A 14,721-nucleotide genomic window follows, 5' to 3' on the forward strand; every position below is an offset into this window, starting at 1 on the left:
TCAACTGAGCTACATCCCTGCCGGCCATTCCCTCCCCTACCCTGGACAACGCTAGGCCAATTGTGCGCTGCCCATGAGTCTCCCGGTCGCGGCCGGCTGCGACAGAGCCTGGATTCAAACCAGGATCTCTAGTGGCACAGCTAGCACTGCGATGCAGTGCCTTAGACCACTGCGCCACTCAGGAGACAAATATAATCCATATATCCTTTCTAGATGCCATAGAAACAGAATATATACAATGTAATAGATATTTATATGTGTTAGGCCAGGTTCTACAATGTTAGGCCAGGTTCTAGAATGTTCAGGTTCAAGATTGTCAGGCCAGATTCTAGAAAGTTAGGCCAGGTTCCAGAATGTTAGGCCAGGTTCCAGAATGTTAGGCCAGGTTCCAGAATGTTAGGCCAGGTTTTGTATGGTCTGTAGTCTGTCTTGGTAGAGAGCGTGGAACGCCTGGGCTACACTCAGAAAGGGAGCTTCACAGTTCTCCATCTCCTTCTGCAATACAGACACCATACACACACACACACACACACACACACACACACACACACACACACACACACACACACACACACACACACACACACACACACACACACACACACACACACACACACACACACACACACACACACACACACACACACACACACACACACACACACACACACACACACACACACACACACACACACACACAGAGAATGAGAAACATTTAAATCTTAGCTTTGTTAGAGTGTATACTGTTTTTGGACATGGTGTTGGCACTTTGGCTCCAGAAGCCTATGAGCTTGTCTGTTGTGTTCAGGTGTGGGTGCACTCACAGCGGACGTCTCGTGGTACTCCAGCCCCTGGCTTTGGGCCCACTCCTGGGCCACCGAGGTCTCCACCTCCCTCCGCGAGGACAGGTCCGACTTGTTACCCACCAACACACCTGAACGTCACAACACACACACACACACACACACACACACACACACACACACACACACACACACACACACACACACACACACACACACACAAATTAACAGAAGTTGATAACACACATACACACACAAACAGCACTAAGATCAAGTACCTCCAGATACAGGGGGTCACAGCTGAAATGTGTGGCCCGATAGGGTGTGTGGTACCTGGGATGTGCAGACCCTGGCAGTGGGCCCTGACCCTCTCCAGCCAGCGGCCACAGCTACTGAATGACAGCTCACTGCTCATGTCAAACACCAGACACAACACAGACGGCTGGCCCCACTGTAGAGGGAGAGAGGGGGTGAGAGAGGGTGAAAGAGGGGGGAGTGAGAGAGAGAGATCGAGAGGGGGTGATGGAAGGAGAGAGAGAGAGTAGAAATATTGAATGTTGAATCCATTGAACATTCAGCAAAAGAGAGAGATGAGGGAACGAGAAAGTAGTGAATCCTTTATAACTTTGAAAAGTAGATACGTGGTGGGCCTCACCAACTTCTCACATGCTTCAACAAAGGCTTCCTTCCCGGCAGAGTCAAAGATGTACAGTTCCTGAGAGGGAGAGAGAGAGAGAAATACTGTCAATCATCACAAAGTTATTTTCAGTATGAAAGAACTCCAGATTGGTTGCTTCTGTAAACAGCCTAGCTTCTAGCCTATATAGAGGGAGTGTGGGAGTCTATCTAGGGAGTGTGTACTAGGGAGTCTATCTAGGGAGTGTGTACTAGGGAGTCAGTCTAGGGAGTGTGTACTAGGGAGTCTGTCTAGGGAGTGTGTACTAGGGAGTCAGTCTAGGGAGTGTGTACTAGGGAGTCTGTTTAGGGAGTGTGTACTAGGGAGTCTGTCTAGGGAGTGTGTACTAGGGAGTCAGTCTAGGGAGTGTGTACTAGGGAGTCTGTCTAGGGAGTGTGTACTAGGGAGTCAGTCTAGGGAGTGTGTACTAGGGAGTCAGTCTAGGGAGTGTGTACTAGGGAGTCAGTCTAGGGAGTGTGTACTAGGGAGTCAGTCTAGGGAGTGTGTACTAGGGAGTCAGTCTAGGGAGTGTGTACTAGGGAGTCAGTCTAGGGAGTGTGTACTAGGGAGTCAGTCTAGGGAGTGTGTACTAGGGAGTCAGTCTAGGGAGTGTGTACTAGGGAGTCAGTCTAGGGAGTGTGTACTAGGGAGTGTGTACTAGGGAGTGTGTACTAGGGAGTGTGTACTAGGGAGTGTGTACTAGGGAGTGTGTACTAGGGAGTCAGTCTAGGGAGTGTGTACTCACCACACTGTCGCTGGTCTCTGGGATGTTCACTGACTTCACCATCAGTTCCACTCCAGCCGTCTAGAAAACAACCACACAACAACCTAAACCCAACCATCACACAACAGCCACAACATTTTACATTTACATCATTTAGCAGATGGTCTTATCCAGAGCGACTTACAACACAACCTAAATCCAACCATCATCACACAACAACCTAAACCCAGCCATCATAAAACAACCATACATCAACCTAAAACCAACAATTATAACACAACCTAAACATCACACAACAACCACACAACAACCTAAACCCAGCCATCATAAAACAACCACACAACCTAAACCCAAACATCATAAAATAACCACACCACAACCTAAATCCAATCATCATGAAACAACCACACAACAACCTAAACCCAACCATCAAAAAACAACCACACAACCTAAACCCAAACATCATAAAATAACCACACCACAACCTAAACCCAATCATCACGAAACAACCACACAACAACCTAAACCCAACCATCAAAAAACAACCACACAACCTAAACCCAAACATCATATAATAACCACACCACAACCTAAACCCAATCATCACGAAACAACCACACAACAACCTAAACCCAAACTTCATAACACAACCACACAACAACCTAAACCAAGCCATCGTAAAACAACCACACATCAACCTAAACCCAGCCATCATAAAACAGCCACACATCAACCTAAACCCAACCATCATAAAACAGCCACACATCAACCTAAACCCAGCCATCATAAAACAACCACACAACAACCTAAACCCAGCCATCATAAAACAGCCACACATCAACCTAAACCCAACCATCATAAAACAACCACACATCAACCTAAACCCAACCATCACAAAACAGCCACACATCAACCTAAACCCAGCCATCATAAAACAGCCACACATCAACCTAAACCCAACCATCATAAAACAGCCACACATCAACCTAAACCCAACCATCACAAAACAGCCACACATCAACCTAAACCCAACCATCATAAAACAGCATGGCAGTCTCTTCATAACAATAGGTTAGAGGCTACAATACGTTGATTTGATTTGAATTATCTTCTTCAAACACTTTGAACTCTCTTTGCGTGTTTCCTATGAAAGATCTATAACATAGATCTAACAGCATAGGATAGGTGAAAGGCTTTCTTCCTACTTTGACACAGGAGGAGGAGGAGGAGGAGAAGTGTGTGTGTGTGTGTGTTAAGGCTGCACAATTAATCAAATTAACATCGAAATCACAATACTAACTGTAAGTCGCTCTGGATAAGAGCGTCTGCTAAATGACTAAAATGTAAAATGTAAATGTAAATGTGCAATATCCATATCGCACAAGATCCATACCACATGCCATATTTTGAAAAGTATCTCTGCCGTATGTAACGTCCATTTTTAAAGTTGACGTTTTTTCTCTCCTATTGCTTCCCACAAAACAAGCTAGCCCTTGTCACTCAAGCTGCAGCGTTCCTCCTCCTTACTGTTAGATTCACTATACATTTGCATTCTGTTCTGTTAGGGCAAATCCAGTCAACAGATTGTTCCAAACAAGAACGATGCTGCTTTCCACTTTTCTTGTTAATATAAATCATTCTATTTATATGATTCTAACAGTTCACCCAAGTGTTTTGATCTATATTGCACGTCAAACCCTAATCGCAATATTTAGTTTAAAAAAATCAAAATTCAATTTTTTTCTGATATGGTTCAGCCCTGGTGTGTGTCTGTGTACTTTGACACAGGACATCTATCAGTCCTATATCTGTGATAACCTTGAAGAAGAAAGGAAGGTGGTCTTTTCATTTGGTCCTTTGTAGCTCAGTTGTTACTAGGATGGCGCTTGCAACGTCCGGGTAGTGGGTTCGATTCCCGGGACCACCAATACGTAAAGATTTATGCACACATGACTGTAAGTCGCTTTGGATAAAAGCGTCTGCTAAATGGTATATATTATTATATATGATATATATTACAATCACTGAAGTTCCTTCCCAACTGGCACCCTATTCCCTATATAGTGCACTACCTTTGACCAAAGCCTTATGGGGTAGATAGGGAATAGGGTGCCATTTAGACCAAACACTGCACTGCTCTACTCATCTGAGCCCAAGCCACGGAGCATGACTATTTTATTTATTTATTTATTTCACCTTTATTTAACCAGGTAAGCCAGTTGAGAACAAGTTCTCATTTACAACTGCGACCTGGCCAAGATAAAGCAAAGCAGTGCGATAAAAACAACAACACAGAGTTACATATGGGGTAAAAAAAAACATAAGGTCATAAAATACAACAGAAAACATATATACAGTGTGTGCAAATGTAGCAAGTTATGGAGGTAAGACTAAGTTACACACATAACACTGCAGCCCAACACACACACACAGACACACACACACACACACACACACACACACACACAAATGGGCAAAATGGCGCAAATAGACATGGATGCCCTGTTCCTGGCTGTTCCTGTTTTTATTATTATTAGATTAATTTTTATTGCATTAATATCTACAGCTGAAAATAACTTTTAGATATTGGATCGGCAGTCACTCACCAGCATTTCCACCAGAAATACGACTTCCCTGAATTGGATCCTTTGTTCGCACCCCCCGAAGCAATTCCACTCATCCCAAGGGCTGCTCCAAGGCAATGCCGACAGAGAAGAGGTGTGCGGAGTGGACTTTTGGTCCGACTCAGGAGGCGTGCATTCCATCTCCTTCCAGAGAGACATCAGGGACTGTAACATGCTCTATTTCATGGAATCGTGGCTCTCTCCAGATATACTGTCCCTGTCCATACAGCCAGCTGGGTTCTCAGTACATTGTGCAGACAGGAACAAAGAACTCTCCGGTAAAAAGAAAGGCTGGGGTGTTTGTTTCATGATTAACTACTCATGGTGCGATTGTGGTAACATACAGGAACTCAAGTCCTTTTGTTCCCCCGACCTGGAATACCTCACAATCAAATGCCGACCGCATTACCTCCAGAGGGGCTCCCGAGTGGCGCAGCGGTCTAAGGCACTGCATCTCAGTGCTAGAGGCGTCACTACAGACCCTGGTTTGATTCCAGGCTGTATCACAATCCGTCCGTGATTGGGAGTCCCATAGGGCGGCGCACAATTGGCCCAGCATCGTCCGGGTTTGGCCGGGGTAGGCCGTCATTGTAAATAAGAATTTGTTCTTAACTGACTTGCCTAGTTAAACATTTTTTTATCTTCAGTCATCGTCACAGCCGTGTATATTCCCCCTCAAGCTGACACCACGACGGCTCTCAAGGAACTACACTGAACTTTGTGAAAACTGGAAACCGCATATCCTGAGGCCGCATTTATTGTAGCTGGGGACTTAAATAAAGCAAATTTGAGGAAAACACTACCAAAGTTTTATCAACACATCGCCTGCGCTAAAATTCTTGACCTTCCGGTATGGCTACAAGGCCCTCCCCCGCCCTCCCTTCAGCAAATCAGATCACGTCTCCATTCTGCTCCTGCCTTCCTATAGGCAGAAACTCAAACAGGAAGTACCCATGATACGGACTGTACAACATTGGTCTGACCAATCGGAATCTATGATTCAAGATTGTTTTGATCACGCGGACTGGGATATGTCCCGGGTTGAAGTGCTTTGAGAGGCTAGTTAAGGATCATATCACCTCCACCTTACCTGACACCCTAGACCCACTGCAATTTGCATAACGCCCCAATAGATCCATGAGATGACGCAATCGTCATCGCACTGCACACTGCCCTATCCTATCTGGACAAGAGGAATACCTATGTAAGAATGTTGTTCGTTGACTACAGCTCAGCATTCAACACCATAGTACCCTCCAAGCTCATCACTAAGCTTGAGGCCCTGGATCTGAACCCTGTGCAACTGGGTCCTGGACTTCCTGACAGGCCACCCCCAGGTGGCAACAACACCTCCGCTATGAGGATCCTCAATACAGGGGCCCCACAAGGGTGCGTGATCAGCCACGTGGCCACGCACGTCTCTAACTCAATCATCAAGTTTGCAGACAACACAACAGTGATAGGCCTGATTACCAACAACGACGAGACAGCCTACTGGGAGGAGGTGAGGGCCCTGGCGGAGTGGTGCCAGGAAATAACCTTTCCCTCAATGTCAACAAAACAAAGGAGCTGATCGTGGACTTCAGGAGACAGCAGAGGGTAAAAAGCTTCAAGTTCCTCGGCATACACATCACTGACAATCTGAAATGGTCCATCCACACAGACAGTGTGGTGCAGAAGGCACAACAGCGCCTCTTCCACCTCAGGAGGCTGAAGAAATTAGGCTTGGCCCCTAAGACCCTCACAAACTTCTACAGATGCACCATTGAGACCATCCTGTCGGGCTGTATCACCGCCTGGTATGGCAATTGCACCGTCCACAACAGCAGGGCTCTCCAGAGGGTGGTGCGGTCAGCCCAAAACATCACTGCGGGCACACTGCCTGCCCTCCAGGACATCTACAGCACCCGGTGTCACCGGAAGGCCAAGAAGATCATCAAGGACCTCAGCCACCTGAGCCATGGCCTGTTCACCCCGCTATCATATAGAAGGCGGGGTCAGTACAGGTGCATCAAAGCTGGGACCGAGAGACTGAAAAACAGCTTCTATCTCAAGGCCATCAGAATGTTAAATAGTCACAACTAGCCAGCCTCCGCCCAGTACGCTTTCCTGAACTTAGTCAATGTTACTAGCCGGCTACCACATGGGACTCAGAGAGACTGCTGCCCTATGTACATAGTCATGGAACACCGGTCACTTAAAAAATGTTTACATACTGTTTTACCCATTTCATATGTATATACTGTATTCTAGTCAAGTCCACCCTATACAACTATTGCTGTACATATACTATTCTATCAACGTATTCTACAGATATACTACATATTCTATCAATATACTGTCCATTTTGTCTATACATCCCAACTTATACATATATATTTTATTGACATTTATTGACATTGCTCGTTCTAATATATCTATATTTCTTAATTACATTATTTTACTTTAGATTTTGTGTGTATTGTTTTATATTGTCAGATATTACTGCACAGTTGGAGCTAGGAACATAAGCATTTTTGCTACACCCGCAATAACATATGCTACATATGTGTATGCGACCAATAAAATTTGATTTGATATGTGTGCGTAAGACTGCAGCCCACCTGCCACACACGCAAAAACAAAGGACTGCAGCCAACCACGCACGCACGCCCACACACTCTTCCTCAGCAATATTCCAACCAGCTAATATGTAGACGGGGTAATGAGCTGATGTGATGCATCATTGGAATCCGAAAGGCTCTCTCTCATGTCAATGAGAGCCTGTACAGAATACATAAAGGTTGTGTGTGTGTGCGTGTGTGTGCGAGTGCGTGTGTGTGAGTAAGAGAGAGAGCCTGTCCGGAATAAATAGCGGAACAGATCGGTCGGTAGGTAACCTAACAGGCCGGCTGACATTTGGGAGGAATAGAACGTGAGGAGAATGGAATGGCTGCGGACCGGACCTTTAGTCCAACAGACTGAACCCAGTTAGTTGGAGTCTGGAGTCGGGAGTCTGGGTAACATCCACATGCTGTTTGTGTGTGTGTTGCATGATAATAATGCTCCCCAAAGTGATCTCTCCACTCTGACGGGGCTGTAGTGGAGCGGGTCGAGAGCTTCAAGTTCCTTAGCGTCCACATCACTAAGGAATTATCATTGCCCACACACCTGCACAGTCGTGAAGAGGGCACGACAGTGCCTCTTCCCTGTCAGGAGGCTGAAAAGATTTGTCTTGAGCCCTCAGATCCTCAAAAAGTTATACAGCTGCACCATTGAGAGCACCTTGACTGGCTGCATTACCGCTTGGTATGGCAAATGCACCGCCCTCGACCGCAAAGCACTACAGAGGGTTGTGCGGACAGCCCAGTATATCACTGGGGCCAAGCTCCCTGCCATCCAGGACCTCTATGTCAGGCGGTGTCAGAGGAAGGCCCCAAGCCATAGACTGTTCACTCTGCTAATGGTACCGGAGAATCGGCTCTCGGACCAACAGTCTCCAAGACAGCTTCTACCCCCAAGCCATTAGACTGTGAAAAAGCCATAAGACTGCAAAATATTTCATTCAATGGTTACCTGGACTATCTGCACTGAACCTATCTGCACTGATCCTATCTGCACTGATCCTATCTGCACTGACCCTATCTGCACACTTACACTACTATACGGTATATTAGTATTTCTATAAATAATGGGGCCAATGTGTGGCATTGGGATCAATATTTCAAAATAGCTTGAAACAAAAATAAAAATGATTGTTACAGTTGAAGTCGGAAGTTTACATACACTTAGGTTAAGTAAAACCCGTTTTCCAACCACTCCACAAATGTCTTGTTAACAAACTATAGTTTTGGCAAGTCGGTTAGGACATCTACTTTGTGCACGACACAAGTAATTTTTCCAACAATTGTTTACAGACAGATTATTTCACATATAATTCACTGTATCACAATTCCAGTGGGTCAGAAGTTTACATACACTAAATTGACTGTGCCTTTAAACAGCTTGGAAAATTCCAGAAAATGATGTAATGGCTTTAGAAGCTTCTGATAGGCTAATTGACATAATTTGAGTAAATTGGAGGTGTACCTGTGGATGTATTTCAAGGCCTACCTTCAAACTCAGTGCCTCTTTGCTTGACATCATGGGAAAATCAAAAGAAATCAGCCAAGTCCTCAGAAAAAAAATGTCTGATTCATCCTTAGGAGCAATTTCCAAACGCCTGAAAGTACCACGTTCATCTGTACAAACAATAGTACGCAAGTATAAACACCATGGGTCCACGCAGCCGTCATACCGCTCAGGAAGGAGACGCGTTCTGTCTCCTAGAGATGAACGTACTTTGGTACGAAAAGTGCAAATCAATCCCCAACAGCAAAGGACATTGTGAAGATGCTGGAGGAAACAGGTACAAAACTATCTATATCCACAGTAAAACGAGTCCTATATCGACATAACCTGAAAGGCCGCTCAGCAAGGAAGAAGCCACTGCTCCAAAACCGCCATAAAAAAGCCAGACTATGGTTTGCAACTGCACATGGGGACAAATATCGTACTTAATGTCCTCTGGTCTGATGAAACAAAAATAGAACTGTTTGGCCATAATGACCATTGTTATGTTTGGAGGAAAAAGGGGGAAGCTTGCAAGCCGAAGAACACCATCCCAACCGTGAAGCACGGGGGTGGCAGCATCATGCTGTGGGGGTGCATTGCTGCAGGAGGGACTGGTGCACTTCACAAAATACATGGCATCATGAGGAAGGAAAATTATGTGGATATATTGAAGCAACATCTCAAGACATCAGTCAGGAAGTTAAAGCTTGGTCGCAAATGGGTCTTCCAAATGGACAATGATCCCTAGCATACTTCCAAAGTTGTGGCAAAATGGCTTAAGGACAACAAAGTCAAGGTATTGGAGTGGCCATCACAAAGCCCTGACCTCAATCCTATAGAAAATGTGTGGGCAGAACTGAATGTTCAATGTTCAATTTAACTGATTAATGGTTAATATATGATATAACGACAACTTACTCTACCATAAATGCAAGAACAGGAAAGTAATGTTTTATGTCATAAGATTTTGGACAAATCCATCAAGACACCAACCATGAGAAAGGGTTAAACATAGGTTTTAAATCAACTCGTGAATTTTATTGAATACAGCTATGATCCCCCCTTATATCTTAATGTAATGACATGAAAAAAATTGGCAGATTATTATCAATGACTTATTGGCAGATTATTATCAATGACTTATCAACAGCTGTAATAAGTTGTCCAGTGTAGGAAATCCTCACTGGTACCATAGTTACCAGAAAGACCCACATACACACTATATACACACTCACTCACACACACTACACTGTCACTCTCACACACATACACTACATACTATACATACACACACACAAACACACACACACTTTTACACTCATCATTTGTTGCTGATACTCTGTTCTTTATTTTACTCTTATTATTATCTATCCTGATGCCTTGTCACTTTACCCTGCCTTCATTTACATATCTACCTCAAATACCTTATTATTATCTATCCTGATGCCTGGTCACTTTACCCTGCCTTCATGTACATATTTACCTCAAATACCTTGTACCTCTGCACATTGATCTGGTACTGGTACTCCCTGTCTATAGCTCCACATTGATCTGGTAATGGTACTCCCTGTATATAGCTGCACATTGATCTGGTACTGGTACTCCCTGTATATAGCTCCACATTGATCTGGTACTGGTACTCCCTGTATATAGCTCCACATTGATCTGGTACTGGTACTCCCTGTATATAGCTCCACATTGATCTGGTACTGGTACTCCCTGTATATAGCTCCACATTGATCTGGTACTGGTACTCCCTGTATATAGCTGCACATTGATCTGGTACTGGTACTCCCTGTATATAGCTGCATTCTTGTGGATTTTACTCCTCTTGAGTTACTATTATTATTATTATTTTATATTTTTATCAAATGTTTTACTCTGCATCGTTGGGAAGGGCTCGTAAGCAAGCATTTCTCAGTAAAGTCTACACCAGTGGTATTCGGAGCGTGACAAATAAAATGTGATTTGTCTCTGTTCACTTAGACCTGTGTGTCACAACACACACACACACACACTCACACCAGTGCGTTGTTGTTATGCAGTGTGTGTGGTGTGCTTGTTAATAAGCACCTGTGCCAGTGGCTTTCCTGAGCCTGGCTGTATCAATTATCAACGTTCCCTTCTCCTGCTTCAACCCTCAGTCCTGCTGACACAGCTACACTCACACTCGCACACAGATCTTGGATCACCTTCCCCTCACCCAATCCTATACTATCCTTAACCATTAATGGGGGAAATGCAACACTGATCCAAGATCAGCATCTAGGGGCAGCTTGGCCCTAGACAGGTGATGTAAATGTAACCAGGCGAGGCCAGTTGGCCTGAGTGCCAGTCTGTTTGTGCTATCATGTCAACTCTTCATTGTCATACCAATGTTTGGCTTGAGAATGACAGCAGGACATTTCCATGTGAAAGGACCCATGATCACCAACATGTGAAGTTCATTGGAGCATGTCAAATCGGGTGTCAAATGAAAGCTAAAATTCTATAGTTTTGAGACATTAAGGCATATGTACATTTTCAACCATTTTACATACAAAAATGTAGGCACATTTCTGGTCAAACATATGGAAAAGTCTTAAAAGGTATTAGAAATACATCAAAACACAATAATGTTGAAATAAAGACCACTGCCAACCAATATCAACACCTATATTTAGTTTTGGAGACATTTTTGAAATTCCATCACCAAAAACCCAAATATCTTTAAGATATTTTCTAATTTCTCTCCCTCATGAGGAGGGAGGATAATGAAAGTTCACAGAAGTAACAAGTAATGGTAGACCTATCAATTAGTTATAGTGTTTTTACTGATATCAATTTTGTTTATGAATGATTAAGTGATTAAAACGTACAATTCTGTGCTGTGATGTCCAAACTTGTGAAACATAGACGTCTATGATTGGTTCAGATTAAAATAATAGCCAGTGTGTAGAATAATATCCAAATATGGAAAGGAGGATATTGCATATTTATATCTTTGGCTTTGTGTACCTATACTGAACAAAAATATAAACGCAACATGTAAAGTGTTGGTCCCATGTTTCATGAGCTGAAATAAAAGATCTCAGAAATGTTCCATTCGCACAACCAGCTTATTTCTCTCAAATGTTGTGCACAAATTTGTTTACATCCCTGTTAGTGAGCATTTCACCTTTGCCAAGATAATCCATCCACCTGACAGGTGTGGCATATCAAGAAACTGATTAAACAGCATGATCATTACACAGGTACACCTTGTGCTGGGGAAAATAAAAGGCCACTCTAAAATGTGCAGTTTTGTCATTCGTTCACAATCCCCCGACCTCCACCCAATTGAGATGGTTTGGGATGAGTCGGACTGTAGAGTGAAGGAAAAGCAGCAAACAAGTGCTCAGCATATGTGGGAACTCCTTCAAGACTGTTGGAAAAGCATTCCAGGTGAAGCTAGTTGAGAGAATGCCAAGAGTGTGCAAAGCTGTCATCAAGGCAAAGGGTGGCTATTTGAAGAATCTCAAATACAGATTAGGGACACATGATGAAATTATGTTACCACAATTCCGTTACCAGATGTAAATCCACTTCACTTAATGTAGTTCAATAACCAAAATATATATTTTTTAAAGGCAATGTGTCATGTCATAGCTGACACCCCATTCTTTATGCAGACATTGTTGAATCTTAATTCTGAGCAGATATTGAACAGAGCTTTTGGAATATGTGGACACAAAAAACTGAGGGAGATTTTACCTAAATTCGGTTACCAAACTTGCCATCAGCACAGTTCTTCCAGTAAATGCGTTTTTGTAAAATGTTCAGTGTATATTGTTCAAAGTAGTCCTTGTGCATTGAGTTGTATAGTTTGTTAAACTTTTTTTAATCAATGGTTTTTGTTTGGCATACATTTTAAGTGAAAAATCTGAGTCGCAGCGCAATTCTGTTACCATGGAATTGGCAATGGAGTTGGCAAGAGCACAAACAAACAGATCTGGGAGACCAGGCTAGAGCGAGGCCAGTTTGTGTGTGTGTGTGTGTGTGTGTGTGTGTGTGTGCATCTCAAAGTTATTTTCTCACCATACTGTAGTTCTTCTGGAAGTGTGCTCCATCACTCCGGAACATCTGAGAGAGAGCACTTTTCCCCACCGCTGCGTCTCCTGAAGAGGGAGAGGTCAACGGTGGCGCGCGAGAGAGAGAGAATGACAGAGAGAGGTGGGAAAGAGAGGGAGAGCGAATACATACGTTTCTTCCATGTTTACCCTGCTCAAACGTGTAACCCTTGAGTTAGGTAACTTGTAAATGGTTGTAAAACTGTTAGCTATCTAGGTCCTTTTCTAACTTAGTTAGCTATCTAGCTACACTGCTGTCCTATCCAACGTTTTGCAAGCTAGCCTAACTCAGCTACATTACGGTACAGACGTTGGCTATCCCAAATCAACTTCTTAGCAACGAATAGATTTCAAAATCTTACCAACAAGAAGGCACCTTGCTCTTAATTTCACCATGGCTGGGTACAAACAAATACATATATTAGCAAAATGTTCAAAACTGCTTTGTGTTTTTTATTTTACACTCCAGAATCTTCCTTCCGCCTCGGCAACATGGACACGACGCGTTTCCTAGCAACCTGAGCACAAACGCTCTCACTGGTCCAACCAAGGAGCGCGTATCGATATCTGCTCTGTCATTGGCCAGCTTTGTCAACGTAAGATCGTTGACGTCAAACTGAGCCCAACGTGACTGTTCCCTCCATCACCGCTAGATGGAAGCGTTTATTATAACTGTAGACCATTATTCTAGCAATTAGCCTACGGAATTTTACTCCTGTGTTAGAGCCAGTAAGGTATTAAGAATTGTCTATGTACTGCCTCAGTGATATTTTCAGTGGAACATAAATCACATCTTTTAGAATAGCTGATCAATATAATTTGAATGGATACATTGACTCCCGAGTGGCGCAGTGGTCTAAGGCACAGCATCGCAGTGCTAGCTGTGCCACTAGAGATCCTGGTTCGAGTCCAGACCTGTCGCAGCCGGCCGGGAGACCCATGGGCGGCGCACAATTGGTCCAGCGTCGTCCAATGTAGGGGAGGGTTTGGCCGGCAGGGATGTGGGTTCGTTTCCCACGGGGGGCCAGTATGAAAAAAATAATGTATGCATTCACTGTAAGTCGCTCTGGATAAGAGCGTCTGCTAAATGACTAAAATGTACAGATAGAGTCATATTTACAGGCCCACATTTCTATCATAATTGTCTATGGTAGGTAGGTCTAAATGCCATCCCTGTTGTGTCCTAAGATTATCACGCAATTAGAAGCCAAAACTAGACTGCCAAAGTCTGTGTAGGTCTACCCCCTCCCCTCAGGGTTTCCACTCTTCTCTCTCTTTCCCGGCTATGACAAACGTGCTGCACATGACTCTCCAATGGGCCGTTGTGATGTTGAGAAGAGGTGCGTAACCCTGTGAGGATAGGTTGTACAACGGGGTTACGCGCACCGACACATTTCTCTCTCTCTCTCTCTCTCTCTCTCTCCCCTGTTCTTCACCATGGCATTAGGGAATAGAGAGAGCGAGATAATCATAACATAGGCAGATAGACAGCAACAGATAAGAAGCGGGGATTCGAGATAGGAACAAATAGAATAAAGAGAGAGTTGGTGAGTGAGTGAGAACGAGAGAGGGAGAGAAATAGGTTGAATAGACTGGAATATGGTGTCAAAATCCATTAGAAGAACTCTCTTGGTTCTCTGAGAGAGAGACGGGGAGGGGAGAGAACACACACACTCTCTGACACGCACACGCACACGCACCGCCCGGAGTCGGA

At 44.0% G+C, this 14,721-nt stretch overlaps 1 protein-coding gene across 1 annotated transcript; it reads right to left on the reverse strand.

Moving 5' to 3' along the window:
- Nucleotides 1-272: 272 nt before the first annotated feature.
- LOC311114365 (intraflagellar transport protein 27 homolog) lies at nt 273-13,488 on the reverse strand. Its single transcript, XM_084189623.1, has 7 exons — nt 13,370-13,488; nt 12,976-13,055; nt 2,225-2,284; nt 1,459-1,518; nt 1,137-1,254; nt 825-934; nt 273-495 (listed from the first exon to the last, which is right to left on the reverse strand). Exons 1-7 carry the CDS (start codon nt 13,401-13,403, stop codon nt 397-399), a joined length of 561 nt encoding a protein of 186 aa, XP_084045749.1. The 5' UTR covers nt 13,404-13,488; the 3' UTR covers nt 273-396.
- Between the last annotated feature and the right edge of the window lie 1,233 nt (nt 13,489-14,721).

Source organism: Coregonus lavaretus, assembly GCF_964263955.1.
Source record: "Coregonus lavaretus genome assembly, contig: HAP1_SCAFFOLD_6424, whole genome shotgun sequence".
Taxonomy (NCBI): Eukaryota; Metazoa; Chordata; class Actinopteri; order Salmoniformes; family Salmonidae; genus Coregonus; species Coregonus lavaretus.

Excerpts from the sequence above, each read along its gene's own strand:
- LOC311114365 (XM_084189623.1), bottom strand. The coding sequence starts at position 13,403 with ATGGTGAAATTAAGAGCAAGGTGCCTTCTTGTTG. Across the intron at positions 2,285-12,975 it reads TCCAGAAGAACTACAGTATG|ACGGCTGGAGTGGAACTGAT; the intron begins GTGAGAAAATAA and ends GTTGTTTTCTAG. Across the intron at positions 496-824 it reads AGTACCACGAGACGTCCGCT|AAGGAGATGGAGAACTGTGA; the intron begins GTGAGTGCACCC and ends TCTGTATTGCAG.